Source organism: Plodia interpunctella, chromosome 8 (genome assembly GCF_027563975.2).
Source record: "Plodia interpunctella isolate USDA-ARS_2022_Savannah chromosome 8, ilPloInte3.2, whole genome shotgun sequence".
Lineage (NCBI taxonomy): Eukaryota > Metazoa > Arthropoda > Insecta > Lepidoptera > Pyralidae > Plodia > Plodia interpunctella.
Window position 1 is genome coordinate 9,290,005 of NC_071301.1, and position 21,215 is coordinate 9,311,219.

General features: G+C 34.3%; 1 protein-coding gene across 4 annotated transcripts in view; it reads right to left on the minus strand.

Annotated features, from left to right (window-relative positions):
- Positions 1–21,215, minus strand: part of LOC128672118 (axoneme-associated protein mst101(2)) — a 135,781-nt gene that overhangs the window by 33,943 nt on the left and 80,623 nt on the right. For 3 of the 4 annotated variants that reach the window (XM_053749043.2, XM_053749041.2, XM_053749044.1), the window contains one exon: positions 9,590–9,646. The exons of the other annotated variant lie outside the window; for it this stretch is intronic. In XM_053749043.2, coding sequence (XP_053605018.1) covers positions 9,590–9,646 — 57 coding nt within the window. The remainder of the gene's footprint in view (positions 1–9,589; positions 9,647–21,215) is intronic. 4 annotated transcript variants of the gene reach the window in all.

The window sequence follows — 21,215 nt, forward strand, 5'->3', positions numbered from 1 at the left end:
ACATTTCATCCCGGTAAATGGTCAGGTTCCCGTAGGATGATTGATATGAATCTAATTATGATATGAATCAAAAATGCCTCGGAATCCCGGGCTAACATCTTATAGACATTTCATTTCGGAAAATGAGGAGGGTCCTGTAGGAAAATTAAAATAAAAATCCACGGAGCAGATTTACTTTAAAATTTGCGATAAAAAATACTGATATTTTGCTATGACATTCACGCGGGAGAAGCCGCGGGCAAAAGCTAGTATGTATTAAAATTTAGCTACCAATAAGGTAGAACTTAATATCTTTTACTGATTACATTTAAAGATACAGATTCGCGATTCCATTGGGCTGTTCATCATCAATATCGAAGATTCAGGATGTGTTGTCGATCTTCCTTGAGAATGCTATTGTTGCCATAGTTATGTATCGATATATGTAATCTGTATCGTACATCTTCAACAGAAGAATATAGAGTGGTCCTATTCTAGGGCGGGAACCACACAGCCCTAAGATTTAACAACGATCTAAACTAAACGTAGGTAATTAACAAAGGCTGTAGTATCGTATTTAGAATGCTATTAACACAAAAATAAAGGATTTTCCCATCGGTTTGATAAGATTTAGTTAGAGTCTAAAAAGTCTTGGAAAGCTAACCAAACTATCTAAACAAGTTTATTTGTTAGACTAATTAAAAAACCCCAGACTTTCAATATTCATTTCGCTACAACTTTTGAACGGCTGAACCGATTTTCATGAAACATGGCTAAGAACACTCGAGATAAAATTATCTATCACACAATAAAAACTAAACGAAAATCGGTTTATCCGTTTGGGAGCTACGATGGCATAGACAGATATCAGACACGTTCAACTTATACCACCCCTCTTTTTGTGTGTTTCAAATTTTAATGAGTTAAGAGAGATATTTAGATATTGTAGACCATACATTCAGATAGCAGCCCAGTCCCTACCGCCCTTCCATATAAGGTGAATGGCAACATGTCCTTTCTAATTCGTACAAACGGACAAACACCTTTGACCTGCCGTTCACTATAACAGCGCCTGTATGTCATAGTCTAGGATCTAGACTCTAGACACTTAAGTTTCAAGTATGGTTAATGCGCTTAATATATAAGTCTGTGGTTATACGAATAGTTCTTGATTATCTTTTCTAAATCATGCCTGACTAGATGTTGCCCGGGTCTTCGCTCCCGTGGGAATTTTAATGGACCATTAACTATATCTATTTCAAATTCCAAAATCGGTCCAGCGGTTTAGCCATGAAAGCGTCACAGAGTTTTGTATGGATATCAAAGTAAATGAACAACTTTCGGCAATAAATCATTTTTTTAAATGTGATTTTACTAATTAATTAGTCAATTAACTGAGTATGCTAAACAGATGCTGCAGATGATAAAAAGTTTTTGCAAAAATTCATCAAAATCTATTTGATAATAGAAACTATATCCGGTTCCGTGTCTGTGGGATTGAAACTTTTAAAAGAAATCATTATATTAATTGTATCAATCAAAAACTGGTTAAAAGTTTAAAATTACTTTACAGGCCGTAAATACTTCCAAAAGTTTAAAAAAAGTATCAGAAAATTACTGATGCATAATAGGCGAAAGTATTTTTTTATTTTAAATAACAACTAGATTTTTCTCGTGGCTTCACCTGCGTAAATTTCCCACTGGAACATTGATTTTTCTAGGTTGAAAAGGAGGTACCCGTTCTCCGTACTTCAAACTACATGTATGGAAATTCATGCAAAAGCGACGGGGCACACAGATAAAGGACATGATAACTGAGGCAACAGCAAATCACTCTTTGAATTGCTTTTATTCCACGACGATTTTCCTCTGACGAATCAGAAAGGTATCAAAAAAATTACCACGAAATCCTAAATATAAATTCCATACAAATTCATCAATAACGAAAGACTCATGAACTTTACAACAATAATTTAAAAGGTATATCTGTCAAAAATGTCATCGCTTGCGCAGCGTCAGTTAATCTTTATAAGTAGGCTCGGGTCGCATCACCAAAATTGAAGTGCAAGTGGTCAGCTTTCACCAGGCCACAATGCATCGATGTTCTGAATCGATTATACTATCGATTGCGCAATTCGAGAGATCATCGGTATTCATTTCCTGTGACTGGTCAGTAAACAACTTGATGGATCATTTGAATGGATACGGTATCTAATTATGAGCTCAGCTACATAACTGTGACCCACACAAAACCTTTTTGTGGGACAAAATACATCATACTCAGAATCTTGACTAGGTATATATCTAGTAATTACTGAGAATCGAAACTTTTATTAAGTTTTGGCACTTTCTCACATAGGATCTCTCTATATGTCATCTGAGAGTATCCTCTCTTCACCTCTCCAAAAAAATATCTATCATTTGAGTCCTTTAAAAAAAACTTGAAGATTTTGCTTTAGATTTACGATCGGCCGTCTGCCTAAAGAGGTGCTGTTGTTGCCTCTCAGCTGTGAAGGTTTTTGTCACTTATAATACGACTCCCATACGATTTCCACGGAAGCATACGTAGGATATTTGAATCAGTCTTTTTAGAAATAAAAGTTCAAATGCAGATCCATTAAAAGTACTCGCGGTCCAAGATTGTAAATACCTCACTGAACCACTCTAATAAATAAAACAAAAAATCAGATTAATGGTAGAACGATTTATTATAATTATTACCTATTTACATACATTACTATCCATACAATCATCGATCGCAAATATAATTACAATAATCATACAAGAAAGCTGTTTAGAATAAACATTTTAACTTTCACGCAATTGAAACGTCAACATCAAACCAATTCTATCACATTATCGTGTCATCTGATTCGTGGGGCAGGTGTCCCACCCACGTGGGATATGTGGGTCACGTCCCACTATAGCCACTTTCCCAGAGATCGGCCCCTCGGTGGGTCAAAAGTCACGCGCGCTCATTTTGAAGCCATAAGTGTTGTGTTGTGGGAAAGTCGATTACGAATCAATATGTTATCTATAAATAACAATTAGATACGTAACTATGATTAATTAATTTAATCTATGCTATTTAGCATGCTCTACTTAGAAATAAACTTAAGTATTTATTTGTTACTACTACTATGAACATTATTTAACCAGGTTCACATACTAGGTTTGCAATTATGTCGTATTTGAGTAGTTATTATCACTAATTTCTTTAGTTCTTTTTTCTATCATTGTGATTAAATCATTATTTCAGATCGTATGTATCCAGTCTAATAATATATATTAATGCGAAAGTCTCTCTGTCACTCTTTACCGTCTGTTCAGTTCTCTTCATAAGACATCCGGCAGCTAGATAAATCGACGATGTAAAAGAAATTCCTGACAACAACAAAATAAAGATGGCCCATGACAGATAAGGTTGGCTAAACAGAAGGCCTATACCCAGCAGTGGGTCCCAGAGAGCTGCAGATGACTATGATGATGATATCTCTTCTTACAAGGAAACGCAGAATCGCACTTGTTAACAACTAACCTCGCTTTAATTACGACAATATCATTTTCATAATTCGCGATTTCTCGACAATTACACGCATCACTGTACTGCGAATGCCATTGTATAATCAGAGCTACTGAGTGTTATGTTCATAATTAATGCTGTTTAAGGCAATAAGCACCTTATGCGTCTCGCAGATACGTGTAAAGAGATAGGAAGACACGCACGCAGCTGTGAATAATGTTACCATGAATGAAGAGAAAAACGGACAAAATTTTTAGATAGTACAGAAGTTGTGCGACTGGGGGTCAAACTGAAGACTATCTGAGTGCTTTTAAAAAATGACATTCAGTGTTTTATTTAAAATCAAAAATATTTGATTTACATTAGTGAAACCAAAATCAGAGTGTTGAAAAATATCAGAATGGATAGTGCCATAATATAAATTCTGTTGCATAATAGGCGAAAATGTATCCTTCCCACAATATCCTTCAATTATAACATAGACAAACCTTAAATATTTGTTTAATTTCCCAAATCGATTTTCCCAAGATCGAACTAAGCAGAATATGATTTAATTTAGTTTTATTCTTCTATTCTATTGACTTTATCTAGACAATTCAATTAGCAAACTAACATTTTACGTAGGACTTTCTTTTGTAGTCAATTGACGTTTAACTACTAAGTAGTTTAGCAACATTAAAATAATGTAACCTTTTAAAGTTTAATAGAAATAAAGAAATACTATGTTCAAAATCTAGAGTGGCCTTAGACAGAGACCAGTGGAGGAGGCCTTTGCCAAAAGGCACACTGAGCTCAGAGATATTTTATAGGATTTTTTTCAATGAAAACTCGATCTAAGCTCAGTATCAGAAGGAAAGAATTATATATCCTAAATACCAAAAAAAATTTTGAGCAAGTTTCCTCCATTACCTAAATCTGCTGTGGTACACGGCCGGTATAGACTGAAGAACTTAAAGTGGGCTGCAAAGGGCTACATACGGATTCCTGTGGTTTGAGATATTGCTAAAAGCGTTTCACTCACGAGTATCAAGTGTCCAATAATGTTTTATTATATTATATCTATTTGGAACAGAGTATAATTTAAGTAATAATGGTCAAAATTAAATCATATTACAGAACGCCTTTCAAACGAAATTCAAAAATACAAGATAATATTTAGAAAAACACCAAAACCTCGCTAAACAACAAAATGTAAATTCTACCAAAAATATAACAAAGAAAAATATGAAAAGGACTTGTTAACTTTTGACCCTGACATAAAAGAGAAATAAAATTTTAAGAATTTTGTATTCTTCTTACAACAATCGCATCCATACAATACACAAAGCGAGCGAGTATCAAATCAACGCTGTACGGGTTCCCTACAAATATTTTATTGAAAAGGCACTAACAGGGTTCTCATTCATCTAAGCAATTTCCTAGTTTCTCCCTTAGTACTAAAGCGTCGTATCCCAACAAAGGGCTATGTTAAAAAGCGTGCATTATTTGAAATGGTGGATTTTTATATATTTTTTTAAATTATTATTTAACTATTTGACTAGCTAACCAACTTTCCAACTGAAAATAGCGGCCAAAAGCCGCGAAGGTTTCCGTATGCTGACCTCCAAACTTCAACTCGAAGATGGCACCCCATGATGACGATGACTAGCTTTGCTCGCGACTTTGTGTCCGTGTAAAAATACTGTTCCATTATTATTCCTCACAACCCTAAAAATTATGTCGAGACTACAAACGAGTTTTTTATAGTTCTCTGAATGAACCCGGCCCAAACCAGTTTCCACCGGTATGGTTCAGGGACTCGGCGACATGATTTGGGAGGAACCCGAGACCCAAAAAAAAAAGCAAAAAAGAGAAGTTTCTCGTTCTTTTTAGTTCGATTTTGGAATACAGATTCCTGTTGTTCGATTTATGAATGACTTGGGTTTAGATTTCGACTTGTTTCTTTGTAATTTTGTACTTACAAATAAATAAATTGATTGATGTATTGTGAAATAAAGTTCGTTTTTTATAATTTTATCATCCAAGATACGAAGCACTAAGATCTTACGTATCAGTTGAAACGTTGGATATATACCGATACAAAAATATACTTCGGACACTCCAAAACTTGCACAGGTACTACTACAGGTACATATGATGCTCGTAAGTTCGCGAGGTGCGTTTAACCCAATGCTCCACATATCCAAACATGTATAACCTGATCAGAGCGGTTGTTAAGGGCAAGTCTCCGGAAACCTTTCTCGATTAACGGATAAATGGGCGTAGTAAGTAGCTGAATTATCATGTTAGACGTAAAACTATAATTTACGAATATTATACTTATTAGTGAAATGTTTTTGAAGTGAAACCTTCATTGTGTACAACGGTGCTGTACACTTTTTGTGAGGGGTAAAAATGTTAAACTCGCGTCACTGATCGAAAATTCGATCGAAAGACGTCAGAAATGCACGACGTATATTCAAGTTCTCAATTCTGCCGGCACTCCTGGAGGGCAACCCGTTTTTTTTCTCGGTTCTTTCCTCAGACACAAAGCTTTGGAATTAGGGGAGTCAGGTCCGCTTTCCTACTTCACTTCGCATGGTTTAATTTATGGGTATATCCAGCGTTTTTTGTATTTTGTTTTTCCTACTTCCCAGATCAGGTAAATCTGTGTATTTATATTGAAGTGCTAACCTCAGAAACAATAGATCAGATGGTAAATAAGTTTACATATGACATTCGATGTTCAGACAGGCATGTGCCTGTCTTCATGAAACCCTTAGTGACCAGGTTTAAAATTTCCAACATATAAAATTGGGAAGGTTATAGTTAATCACTAATTAACATTGCCATGGAAGTCTTGTGTGTTGCTCTTTGGACGTGTTTCATTCCACGTAATAACATAAACTAGAGCAGTGCAAACTATCAAAACGACTCACGACCACTTTAGGCATAATATGTGATAATAGTTTTACTTATGAAAATACTTTCCCTTAATCGATTTACCGAAATCGCGTTGTACGGTTCGCAGCAGTCCGGTTTCGATGATGGATTACACGAGTGACTAACTGCCGATTAATTTACAATCGATTTAATTTTCGTTCTCATAAAAAATTACAAACGAGCTTGTTAAGAATCGATAAATAAATAATTTCTTTTTCTTTTTTTTATGTATATTGTTTATTACAATAAATTAAATTGTCCTCATTCTCAAACAAAAAGCATCTAGTACTTTTACAAAATCCATCCTTACGTGACATTACTAGATCCACACAAATGACTAGATAAATAAACACAAAGCCACTGATTTTATCAAAACTTCTATTTAAATGGTCAAAACATAAATCCGCATATAAATGTTGCTGCCAATCGCCGTACATTGCGTCGTTTTGTCTTGTCCTAACGTGTAGATTACATTGTAACTAAGCAATGTTCGTTCTCAAGAGAAATCTCAGTGGCGGTGAGTCGGCTCTTTATGGGTTCCCACGAAGTCCTATCGCGGCACTTTACCATTTCATCTTATGATTGTTGTCTATATTCAAGCGATAATATAATATAGCTTAGCCCCGGAGCTTCGCTCCCGTGAGATATTTTGTCGGAATGAAAAGTATCTTAAGTGCTACTGTGTGCTATGTTTATAGAAATCTGTACATTAGAAATTGTGTGATTGAGTACGATCTCACATTCAAACTTTCGCATTTTTAATATTTAGTGGGATTTATTGAAAATAATTATTTCATTTCTTTCCAGAAATACTACAGAAAGATAATATTATATGAGTAGCTACTTCTATTTGTCATCCCAAAATAATCTAAAAAATGTTTGCTTTTAAAATTATCGCGTTGCTTGAACTGCAGCCAGGTTCTACGTGTACAATACGACACTAAACAAAGTCTTGCATTCATCTTATTCATAGGGTTTACGACAGATTCTTCGACCAGTAGTTTGTGCTCATTCCCATCCCGCTTTCGATTCCAGTTTCCAAACATACAAAGTCTTTACCCCTAATGAGTTAACTCAAGATGAATTTCAGTTTTTCTGCCGTAAAAAGTTGTGAGATCCATGATTAGCCAAATAGATTTATTTATTTAGTCCCTACTTAAGGGACCTTCTGTCTTAAGTTATTAAGCAAGTTATATTTTATCAACATAGGTAGATTTTTCAAAAAGAGACACTTTGTATTTATGCCGATGTCCATAGCATCTATGGTCACCTACGTATACACCCACACATGTAAAAGTTATAAAAATATCTTGTCTTTCTATAACACCTGTGCTGTGACCGATTCAATTTATTGTCGGCAGCACAATCGATGTATCGATGATTCGGCACGTCACACGTAGAGCGGAACCGTTACGTAAATCGTTTGCTCGATTGAAATCGATATTCTCGATCCGGCCACTCGATTTGTTCTACTGACGCATATTATACTGACTCGCATAGCTATTATTGCTATTACTCGTATTAAATTAATCTCATACAGTTAAACTCTTCAACGTTATTCAGAGGAACGTCTACCGGCCATTCTGCAATACAAAAAGAGAGTCTTTTTCTACCCTTAAATATTATGCGATCTGAATGGCTTTATGTTGTTTAGCACTATAAAAAATTTGCCCTGTTGAAACTTTTATATTGATATTAATTTTACACAACATTTTCTCTCACACTACGGCGACAAGAACAATTTGTGACAAAAATTAAACTAGGTATTGTAAAAATAATAATATAGTTACACATATTTTTACAGTTGGTCATGCTATTAAAGGAAATTAGTGCGCAAAATACGTTCATCCATAAATAACCAAGATAAAAAATATAACGGTGAACCAAGAAGACATTCGATATTTAAAATAACGAGAGGTAATTGGCCAGTCATAAAAAGCGGACAATAATTGCTCTTAAAAGTAAAACAGAACAGCTGATGTTTGTTTTTTTAATGCAGGTGTATTGGCATCAAACTGGTTATGTAAGTAACCTCATAATTCAACAGCCATTTTCTTTTTTTTAACAACTTAAAAATGTAATAACAATCGCTTCTTTCTTCAATTTCTTCAAATCTTTCGGCTTTTTAGTATGAGCCAGAAAATATTTAGGAATTTATAAGTTCGTGACTAGAATTGTATCAATTGACTAGAAATGAATTATGTAAATCAACTGACATATATAATTTTATAGTCCTAATAAGCAGGACCATTACTCGAAGGGCCGATGCCAAACTTCATCTACGCCTGTCAGAATATTATTTCACTGATTGATTTGATGTGCTTCGTTTGGATCCACAAGATATGGTGGGGAGAACCTCAGAAGCCAATACGTTAAAATTAATGCTATATTCTTATACCAAAACAGGCACCAGTCAGTACTGTAAAACAAGAGTTTTTCAGACATCGTAAAAAAATACCCTATAATGTGAAGATTCTGATTTGAACTGAAGACTGTGATTTTGCAACCAGCCGCCTGTCGACGTCAACAGTCCTTAATAATGCTATTGTTATTTGTCAGCTGTCTATGCTATATTACTATTAATCGCTTCATACGACACCCACAGGACGATATGAAGCTACTCTAGAGTGGAACCTCACGCACATTTTTTATTACCAGTCACGGAACGAAATCCGCAGAGACGTGAGAAACAAATCTGTTGGTCAGCGACATTGATTGATAATAGTGCGCAAAACTACTTTGAAGTCGAGTTGATCAAAACGATCTCAATGGTTGATATGACAGCGTGGAGCGTATTTGACTGATGGAAAGCAGGCTTTAGAATGAAATCAGACATGTCGTTGTTGCTAAGGTCAGGAATTTGGAACACTTAATGATAAAATACTATAAACTTATACCTCTAGAAAGAGTCTTGCAGTGATATACTTGTAATATAAATTAACTTAGCTCCATTAGAGGTTCTAAGAAGTTGTAATAGTGCCTAAAATTTCGTTACCAAAAAGTGCTTCTCTGGACAATCACAAGATCCTAATAACAACCGATTACGAATAGTTTTTGTTGCATAAAATAACAATCACAAATAATGATTATCTCTGTCATTATAGTAATTACAGTTGCAGCTTCTATACATCAATGTATTTTATGCTGATTCAAGTATACTGTTACCTGATCAATACGCAGTTTTCTGCTGAGATCGGCAGTTCCGCACTCCATTCTTTGTGCCTGAAATAAAAAAAAATAGCCTCAGATTACTTTGATCATGATTTTACACCTTAATTTATTCGTTTTATATCTCTGAGATTGTGGAATGAGTCTCTATTATACTTTTCTCCAGAGACTACAACATGAATTCTTCAAAAAGGGTACACATTCAGGCATTAGCTCAAGTCTCGGCAAAGCGCATCGCATGTGACACTGGTGCTGCAGGCGTCCGTAGGCTGCAATAATCCGCTCAAAAAATATAAAAGTGAAGTATAAAAATTACATTTACAGACAAACTAGCTTCCAGCCCCGGCTTCGCTTGGATAAAACTATAAAAAAGTAGTCTATATCACACCTGAAGATTTAGTCCATCTTTGTGCCGAATTTAATCAATATCTGTCCAGTTGTGAGTTTGTTGTCAGTGAATTTATTCTTTACGAACAAATACAACAAAAATACAAATCTTTTATCTTTATAATATTATATAGTATGGAAAAAGCTGTAGATATTAGAGGTCTGTCTTCCCATTATGTGTCCCACTGGGGTTGCCGCTGACAAAAGCTAATAGAATTTGAGGTCTTCATTTCCTATGTTCACACAAAACGAGTACAAATAAATGAACGATAGCTCTGACTGCAGTGTATTAAGTACAGTCTGCAAAAAAAGACAACCGACCACATCAAACGAAGAGATACAGGAAAGCGAAGGTAGATTGTGGTGCATCCGCTCCAAAGCACATGCCAATGCATCCGGCTGCTGACAGCTGTGAATTTGAACTTTATCACTTTGTAATAAGAGGCAATGAAGATTGCAAAAAACCGAACTGACCGGTACAAGTGCACTTTAGATCTGAACTTTGCAAGTGAAAAGATAAGGTCGAAAATAGAGTGGTAATATGCGGTGGAAGGATGGAAAGCCAAGGCAGATGAGAAATGAGTTACTGTCGAGATGTCACTAATGGTGGTCAAGTGAGATTGGTATGCGTTTATGTAAGATAGCCTATAACATATGGTAATTTGTACGATAATTAGGAACGTGAGTAAAAGGGAAGACACCATTTTCACTATCTTCCGATATAAGTAGACCATTCATATTTTCTTTATCTAAGAAATGCTGAAAGAAACTCATTTGAACAGTGTTTTTTATAAGTTTTTTGCGCAATTTGACATTCTTGATTTTGCTTGATTTCACTTTATATATAACAAAATGTGTGGTTTCTGATTACTTATGATTGGAGTACATACATTAAAAGCGTTGTACTTTACTACTTTTACGAGTGAACATTTAGCATCAAAAAATTAAGTTCTTATAGGTCTTATAAGTTCTTTTTGGAACGTAGTATCATGGACAAATATTTTTTGTCGGACATAGCGTAGTCATTCGATACATTAATTAGTATAACTGACAGATAGACTCTCGCATTTATAATATTATCACATTGTTTACGATGATTTCGTTGTACCTACAAAGAAAAGTTATGTTTAGATTTTAAATGTCAATCGAATCAATATCCTTGGCATCATCGACATGTTTCATTACGGACGATACAATGCAATTTTATTTGATGACTTAAACCATTGTTTCAACAAAGTTTCGACACGATTAATTTGACGATTGATTTAATATACAATGAATAGTTTTATAAATATGTAATTTATCAAGCATCACCTTGCAATGTAGCCTTGGGTAACTTCCATCTTGTAGATAGATAGTAATAAATAAATAAAATACAAGAGCTAAATAACTTACAAAATAAATCATATTTCATACAAAAATATTTTAAGTGCAAAGACAATAACACGTTATTGGTCTACGCGAGCAAACATACGATAATGTTATGCGCAACCTGGATTAACAACGCCAAGCAACTTGTCCGAGGACTGTCGACAGCGAACTAGATCATAAGTATCGGGCTTCACTTACATTGTCACAGTAATGTCTCACATAATATCCAGTATGGGCTGCAAAAACAGGTCGGCGATTCTCGAAGTGTAACGATTAGGATCAACATTTTGAAATTATTTAGAACCAAGAACCTGCCCGTTTCCATAAGGGCCTTATGGAAACGGGCAAGTTCTAGATTCAAATCCTAGTTCCTACTCATATGAGTTTGTATACCAATTTGACTCATATATAGAAGTTTTTATAAACCCCCACCGGTTCGGAAAGGACAATGTCAGAAAGAAACCTGCGCGCGATAAGAATGAAGATGGAATATTAATTTAATAGCACATTACTTGGCTATTCATTTTTGTTGTGTCCTTACAGAGTTCAAGTTTTAATTAAACCACTACCTTATAAACACATAAAATGCAATAGAATCAATGGTTGAGCTTGAGTTTAAGCTAGCAAAATATTTTTTATTTTCTCATTCTCGAACTTTACAGGGTCATCCCAGATTCCATTGTGGTTTCACAACAACAATCATTAATATTCAATCGATTCTAAAAATACGCGTGACTGCACAGTGACAAACCCTTGCAAGACTCCAATTTGTAATTACAATGCACCGCGCATACTTTGCAACCATTTCGACCACACAAAGACAAGCAAACTTAGCTGCTTTAGCTTAGTCATTTGTCTTGAAAGTAACAAATCAAAATGATAGAAATAATTTATATCGTTATTAAAAAATTGGTTCATCTGAAAGTCAAGTTTCCAGTGGATATTAATATACATATATCATTGATAAAATTCATAGATCAACAAAAAGTAAATAATTGAGAGAAAAGATTGGAAATAATATAAAGAAAAACGCCGTACCGAGGAAAATACTACCCAACTAGATTAAAATGATAAAATAAAATAGTATTTTTCAAACGTAGACAAACGAATAGAAAGCTAGACATATTGGCCACAGATTTCATCACATCACGAGCGGAACAAATGCAATAGTATCAATATCTCCAAATTTAATTATACAATATTAAGCTACAGTGTATCAGCCGTAATGGTAAATAGTGCGTGACATTGGTCTGCTCAAGTGCACCTGCTTTTTTTTCTGTTTTTGTTATATTTATATTCTATTTCTGTAATAAACTAGCAACGACATCGTGATAGCAGTATGTCCTCTCATTCTGGTATTGGTTGGTGCTGTCACATAGCTTGTGAGACTGACTCACGGCATTTTTTAACTAACATAGTGTTAATTAAAATTGTTACTAACAAATTATTTGTATCTAATGATATCTAAATTGAAAATATTATTTTTTTATAAACTGGCCCACAATTAAAGTTCTTTAGTGAAAATTATCAAAGTTAAATTGATTATTATTAATAATTGAGTCTTTATAATAAGAGTTTGAATGAATGAATTCCAGGAGATTGCGCTAGTCATCTGAAAGCACCATAAAAAATGTATTATAGATACCCAATGCAGGTACATTTGTTACTTCCTTTGCAGAAATCATACAGTTTCTTGTTTTAAATGCGGAAGTAATAAATATAAACAATCTAGTTCCAACACGCTAGTCTGGAGGAAACAGAAACTTCGGCAATTGAAATACGAGATCTAAAAGATTGGATAAGTTTTAAACACAAAATGATGTGAGATCAGGATTTTCACTCAAATACTTTCTCTTTCTACTAACTAGATGAGATAAAAAGTATTGCGGTGTCTTATTTTACGTTAGATTAGTGCGAATTTCGCTTAAAAAGGCCAAATTGATCCGCGAAGAAATCGATCTGATCCCAGTATCGATGCGGAGATGATCCGCGAAGATTTTAGCGGACCTTTGACTCCTACGTTTCACGACTGGAAAGAAACCGGGAAAATACTCAGATGAGAGAAACCCGCCTAGATTATTCTTTTTTCAATGCATTTTAACAAAGCATCTGTATTCTTTTTATTTTTAGTCTGAGGCGTGAAATCTGGAAACCAATTGGCGGCCCCAATCGGAATGGCGTGCCTTATGGTCCCCACACACGCAACCATTTCGAAACATATCTGATGATACATCTTTACGGCAATACCAGCAATATAGCAGAACTTTATAATTACTATAGTTTCATTTCATTTTCATCTGTTCTCATAATCAATGCTACAGTAACTTTGACAAAAGAATAATCGATACATATAATGAAAACGTGAGTGGGCTACTACGAGTATTTGTTGCAGTCTTCACAGTTGTAAAGCTGATGCTAACTTAATATCTGGTATAGGTATCGTCGCGATATGTTGAATGGTTGAGCTTGAGTGATACGTTGCTTAGAGCCCGATATATTGACCAAAATAAGTGGGCGAAGCCGCAGGAAAAATCTAGTGTAGAATATTAGTAGCTCCACGGCTTTTATTGTATCTATTCATTAAATGTTGACAAAGATCTTATGCGGCAATAAGTATCATGTATGTTTCGTAATTACCCCTTTTTTATACATTTCCAAAATTATACGTTATATTATTAACTGGTCAGCGTTCAATTTTATATCTGTGACCGATTCAGACATTTCAGAGTTTCTTTCAAATTTTTGAGACATTATGACCAATGTAATATTGTGCCCTAAACATAACATTCCAAACAATGAAGAGCAAGCATCTAAAACTTACACAAGACCAGAAAAAAACCCGTTCTAAGACGACACCTGAGCACACATCTCGAATGCTCACTTCCGTTCATTAGCATAGTGTTACGCGCATAAATGTGCATAAAGCATAATGTAAAACGTATAAATAACCATAAATTCACAATGCATTGTAGTTTCCGGTGACATCACCATAAATAGTCGCTAATAATGTCGTATACTGACAAAACAACTGGAGAGTCAACATACAGATAGCCTAAAATGTTATTATTATAAATCACTAGAGTTTACCAGATTATTTACACAGTGAAATAAAAAGAATCAGTAAATAAGAAATCAAGTACAAAACGGCTAATTATTTGTTTTGTTCGAACTACTAATGATTTTAGTTTTGAACTTGGTTGGTAGGAGGAAGATGGAGCCTGGCGAAAGGACAGAGTCCCCCTAGACCTAGATCTAGACCTAGTTTGGGTTCTTATTACAGTCCATCAGGTGCTCTCGATTTCTTCCTAACATCCACATAATGTATTTTTTTTTCATTTGTCTTTAGGTCTAGTCCTATGTTAATAAATACTTTATTTTATTTTATTTATACCACTAGTACTATAAAGTATTGATACTAGAATAATATAATACTTAATTTGGAAAATATTATTACGAAATTCTCACGGAAATAAACGAGGCACTTACAGCTAATTTATTTAGTCTGTTTTGGGCAAATGGCGGAAAGTAGAAATTCTCTCAGCCGTTATTTTAATTAATTAACTGAATTCTTTAAATTATATATAACTGATACCATTTGAACGAGAATTTGAAATATATAATACGTCGATTTCCTGACATAAAAAATCGGTACCCTAGTTCCGCCTTTTCTCAATCCTAAGATAATTCTGTTTTAGATACTATTTATAACATTCTTCCAGAAAAATTGCAAAATTTGCCAATAGTCAAGTTGATTAGACGAGTCATTCAAACATTTACAATAGACAAAAATTCAAAGTAAAATAAGTAAACATTTTCGATAACATTGTAAATAATGTTTTCACAGGATTTAATGTCTTCGTCATTTTGCCACAACAAGGTAATAAGAAACAACCTTTAGCCCTTATATCACCTGACACAATCGGATAAATTTCTCTTTCCGCAACAACACGAGGTGACGAAAACTGAATTATGTAAGGAAGAAAGCGACCGCACCCACGACAGAAGTAGGTTTACTTTATCATTGGAAAAATAATTTTGATGCGATAACGTAACTGACAGATGTTAGTTAATATATGTCCAGGAAATTATAAGAATGAAGAAATAATTTTCGGCAGTTCTAAGGCCATGGAGAAGACGTTGAAATGGACTTTATTATAAATATAAATAAATAAATATATTAGGACAACACATAGATTGAGCTAGCCCCAAAGTAAGTTCTAGTCTAGACTTATGGGATACTAACTCAACGATACTATATTTTATAATAAATACATAGATAGATAAACATCCAAGACCCGAACCAATCAGAAAAAGATCATTTTCCATCATGACCCAACCGGGGATCGAACCCGGGACCTCTCGGTTCAGAAACAAGCACTTTACCACTGCGCCACCGAGCTCAAAACCAAAATCAAATCATTTATTCAGAAATTAGGCCTTCACAGGCACTTTTTCACGTCATATTCTAAATTAAAAGATGTTTACCAAAGCTACAAACTACTACGCATTTCGGAACGACCACTGCTGAGAAGAAATGCCGAAAGAAACTCATTCAAACAGTGTTGGTCCCTATTATGCCAGAAGGGCTTACCATTTTTTAAATATAAATATTTAGAGCTCGTCAAACTATAATAATAAGGGTAAAATTATAATGATAGGATCCATTTCAACGTCTTCTCCATGGATGTTTTGGTCTCTGACAAATCAATGGTGTTCTTTGTTACTTGTTTATTGCTAGTAATCATCAATTGTGAGCAAAAATTGTTTTAAAACAAATCAAATCTAATTGGTTCTATTAAAGTTTATGCCAAGTTTGACCCCGGGCGTAATATCATCCCTATTTGTTAGTTGCACCTAGGTAACAAAAATATTAGAAAACTAGCGGCCCGTCCCGGCTTCGCTCGGGTAAAACCATAATAAAAAAAGAAGTTTATGTCACTCCTGAAGGTTTCGTCTGTCTCTGTGCCTTTCATCAAATCAAAATCGGTCCGGTAGTTTTAAGTTTAATCATATCAAACAAAAATACAAACTTTTCTCTTTAAAATATTATTATGGATTATTATTAACAAAACCAAACACCATTGCAAATCCAAATCCCACACATCATGAGAATCATTATTACAAATTACTACCATGGTATGCTTTTCACTGAACTCCAAGATGAACTCCTCTCACACACCGGTATTATTCACTTTTGATAATTTAAATTATATATCATTCACAATAAGGTTTCAATTTGAACCACAACTGATTCAGCACTTCAATCATGATTCGTAATGCAAATTTATTAAGGTCTGCTTTTATTTAAATTGATATTGAATGATCAAATATATTCTGTTATATAATATTCAAATTGAAAACATTCCCTAACGGTAACTTTAAGTTATTACTTTTTGTCAATGAGTAGTCAGTTATATGACTTTAAATTGATGTTAGTAAGTTCTCAGTCAATTACAACTCGAATTCTAATAAAATTTGCTCAAATGATATTTTGTTAATATCATTCGAGCAAATCTGTAGCCGTGTACGGAATTGAGACATCCTCTGAGACTCTCCCAATTGGAACGAACCTTAGCCTGAGTCGCTGCAACGAATATCTTTAGCAAATTTTTGGTAATGTTTTCATTAAAACAGTCTAAGTTAAGGTCATCGATAAGACATTCATGGTACCTATGCCACTAAACAAGAAATTTTAGATAGTTTATTCTATTAAAAGTATAATCAAAGTCACAAATTAATTCTCCTACACTGAGGAAGTGCCGAGCAGGATTTAAGTGGCTTGACTCTATAATGTGTCTACAAAAAATATTGAAAGGGTTTCCATGTTGCCTACTTCGGATAATGCTTATGTACTTCCTGTGCAACTTTCCTCACTTTCGCTATGTCTGTGCCAGATTGTTTTTATCACATCGGATGCAGGATCCAAACCAACCTAGTTTGTTTGGACCATTGGAAGAAATCTGCTAACAATTAGCTTTTCGTTTCCATTTTGACTTCATTGGTAAATTTCGCTTTAATTGCTTACTTTATCTATAATCAAATACATCTTAACTAAAAAGGAGTCAAATATTTAGAATGATATCTGACTTAGATAATTTGCCAGTTTCTTCTCAAGTTTATTTTGGGAATAAATTCTGAATATACTGGGCTTAAACCCAACTATGGATCTGAGATATTCCGATGAGTCTGTGAAATATATTGGGCCCAGAAAGGGTATTGCAAGTTTGACATACTAGATAGTACTACTAATATTACTTTAACTAGTATTTCTTTGAAATTAATCGATCCCATTGACCAATAATTAAGCACATGATACCTGCATCTGTCAAACAGTTGCAGGTGAAAGTGCATCTGTCTAGCTCACATGTAGTTTATCGATCTTAAAAACAGACACGCAAACACTAAATTATCTATAATTATAGAATTTCCAACGTGAAGCATCTTGGTTGTAAGAATTTGTGTAATTGGCGAGCATCTTTAATTCATTTAAATAATAATTAGAAAAAATATCTTCTTACGTACAAGTTATGCTCTTGTTAATGTCATTACACTCAAGTTATGCTCTTGTTGATTTCATGACACACAAGTTATGCTTTTGTTAATGTCATGACACTCAAGTTATGCTCTTGTTAATGTCATGACACTCAAGTTATGCTCTAGTTTATGTCATGACTCTCAAGTTATGCTCTTGTTAATGTCATGACACTCAAGTTATGCTCTTGTTAATGTCATGACACTCAAGTTATGCTCTTGTTGATTTCATGACACTCAAATTATGCTTTTGTTAATGTCATGACACTCAAGTTATGCTCTTGTTGATTTCATGACACTCAAGTTATGCTCTTGTTAATGTCATGACACTCAAGTTATGCTCTTGTTGATTTCATGACACTCAAGTTATGCTTTTGTTAATGTCATGACACTCAAGTTATGCTCTAGTTTATGTCATGACTCTCAAGTTATGCTCTTGTTAATGTCATGACACTCAAGTTATGCTCTTGTTAATGTCATGACACTCAAGTTATGCTCTTGTTGATTTCATGACACTCAAATTATGCTTTTGTTAATGTCATGACACTCAAGTTATGCTCTTGTTGATTTCATGACACTCAAGTTATGCTCTTGTTAATGTCATGACACTCAAGTTATGCTCTTGTTGATTTCATGACACTCAAGTTATGCTTTTGTTAATGTCATGACACTCAAGTTATGCTCTTGTTAATGTCATGACAATCAAGTTATGCTCTTGTTAATGTCATGACACACAAGTTATGCTCTTGTTGATTTCATGACACTCAAATTATGCTTTTGTTAATGTCATGACACTCAAGTTATGCTCTTGTTAATGTCATGACACTCAAGTTATGCTCTTGTTGATTTCATGACACTCAAGTTATGCTCTTGTTAATGTCATGACACTCAAGTTATGCTTTTGTTAATGTCATGACACTCAAGTTATGCTCTTGTTGATTTCATGACACTCAAGTTATGCTCTTGTTAATGTCATGACACTCAAGTTATGCTCTTGTTGATTTCATGACACTCAAGTTATGCTTTTGTTAATGTCATGACACTCAAGTTATGCTCTTGTTGATTTCATGACACTCAAGTTATGCTCTTGTTAATGTCATGACACTCAAGTTATGCTCTTGTTGATTTCATGACACTCAAGTTATGCTTTTGTTAATGTCATGACACTCAAGTTATGCTCTAGTTTATGTCATGACTCTCAAGTTATGCTCTTGTTAATGTCATGACACTCAAGTTATGCTCTTGTTAATGTCATGACACTCAAGTTATGCTTTTGTTAATGTCATGACACTCAAGTTATGCTCTTGTTGATTTCATGACACTCAAGTTATGCTCTTGTTAATGTCATGACACTCAAGTTATGCTCTTGTTGATTTCATGACACTCAAGTTATGCTTTTGTTAATGTCATGACACTCAAGTTATGCTCTAGTTTATGTCATGACTCTCAAGTTATGCTCTTGTTAATGTCATGACACTCAAGTTATGCTCTTGTTAATGTCATGACACTCAAGTTATGCTCTTGTTGATTTCATGACACTCAAATTATGCTTTTGTTAATGTCATGACACTCAAGTTATGCTCTTGTTGATTTCATGACACTCAAGTTATGCTCTTGTTAATGTCATGACACTCAAGTTATGCTCTTGTTGATTTCATGACACTCAAGTTATGCTCTTGTTAATGTCATGACACTCAAGTTATGCTCTTGTTGATTTCATGACACTCAAATTATGCTTTTTTTAATGTCATGACACTCAAGTTATGCTCTTGTTAATGTCATGACAATCAAGTTATGCTCTTGTTAATGTCATGACACACAAGTTATGCTCTTGTTGATTTCATGACACTCAAATTATGCTTTTGTTAATGTCATGACACTCAAGTTATGCTCTTGTTGATTTCATGACACTCAAGTTATGCTTTTGTTAATGTCATGCCACTCAAGTTATGCTCTTGTTAATGTCATGACACTCAAGTTATGCTCTTGTTAATGTCATGACACTCAAGTTATGCTCTTGTTAATTTCATGACACTCAAGTTATGATCTTGTTAATTTCATGACACTCAAGTTATGCTCTTGTTAATGTCATGACACTCAAGTTATGCTCTTGTTAATGTCATGACACTCAAGTTATGCTCTTGTTAATGTCATGACACTCAAATTACGCTATTGTTAATGTCATGACACTCAAGTTTTGCTCTTGTTAATATCATGATACTCTAGTTATGCTCTTGTTAGTTTCATGACATTTAAGTATTACCCTTGTTAATGTCATGACACTCAAGTTATGTTCTCGTTAAAGTCATGACACTCAAGTTATGCTCTTGTTAATGTTAATGGGGTGATTTTGCCCGTTGCCTTTTCCATTAAAAATCGTCGTTAAAACCAATAGCCATCCAGCTAGAACAACTTCAGATGTACGCCGCTTCTGGTCACAATCAAGTTAAATCAGAAATTGGTCCTAGAAGTTCTAGAACCAATTTCTGATTTAACTTGATTGCACCACATTTGTCCTAAATATAAAAGCCTAGATGAAGTAAAGAACTTTCAGAATCTAAAGTGATGAGACAAGAATAAGAAAATCTGTAATTACCATTATCCATGATTAGACAGAATCGCGAAAAAAATCATCAATATGTGGTTTCTATTTATTTCTTCATAGAAAATAGATCATTAGGTTTTTTTGAGAAATACCACGGGCAGCAATTATAAGCTGTTCGTTCTTGAAAGAAACCAACAATTTAATATTGGCAAAGGTTACGGTTTCATAACGGTAGATACCAGTTCTCAGGCATTACAATTTTCAAGGCACATGTGTTTAATGTCAGGAACATGCTCATGTTCACCTGTTCATAATTCATTGGTTCATTTATAACAAGTGGAACCAATAGTTTCAGGATTTGGATGGAAAATAGAATAAGATTATATTAAACAGCCAAGTAGTAAGATATCAAGATATATTATAATAATTTGTGAAGTTTTCAACACAGTCATTAAACTTAACAATATTGAAGAACTAGTATAAGATAAGTCAGCAATCAGCACTTTTGTGTCCAAATCACGATTAGTCATTTATTGAAATCACAACTATTTAATTATCCATTTGTGACAAGAAATGATTTTAGTGTTACATAACCCGGCAGAAAGTACCACTGTGCGTAATAGTTTAAGAGAATTATAACAGTCGATGAGCACAGCATGGCTCCATTAAAACACAGTTAGAGAGTGAAACACTCTCTTCGTAGAAATAGAATGTTATAAAACAGTGTGGTGTGTGTGCTATTATCAAGGCGACGGACAATGACTAGTGAACTTGAAGGAGGGGAAATTC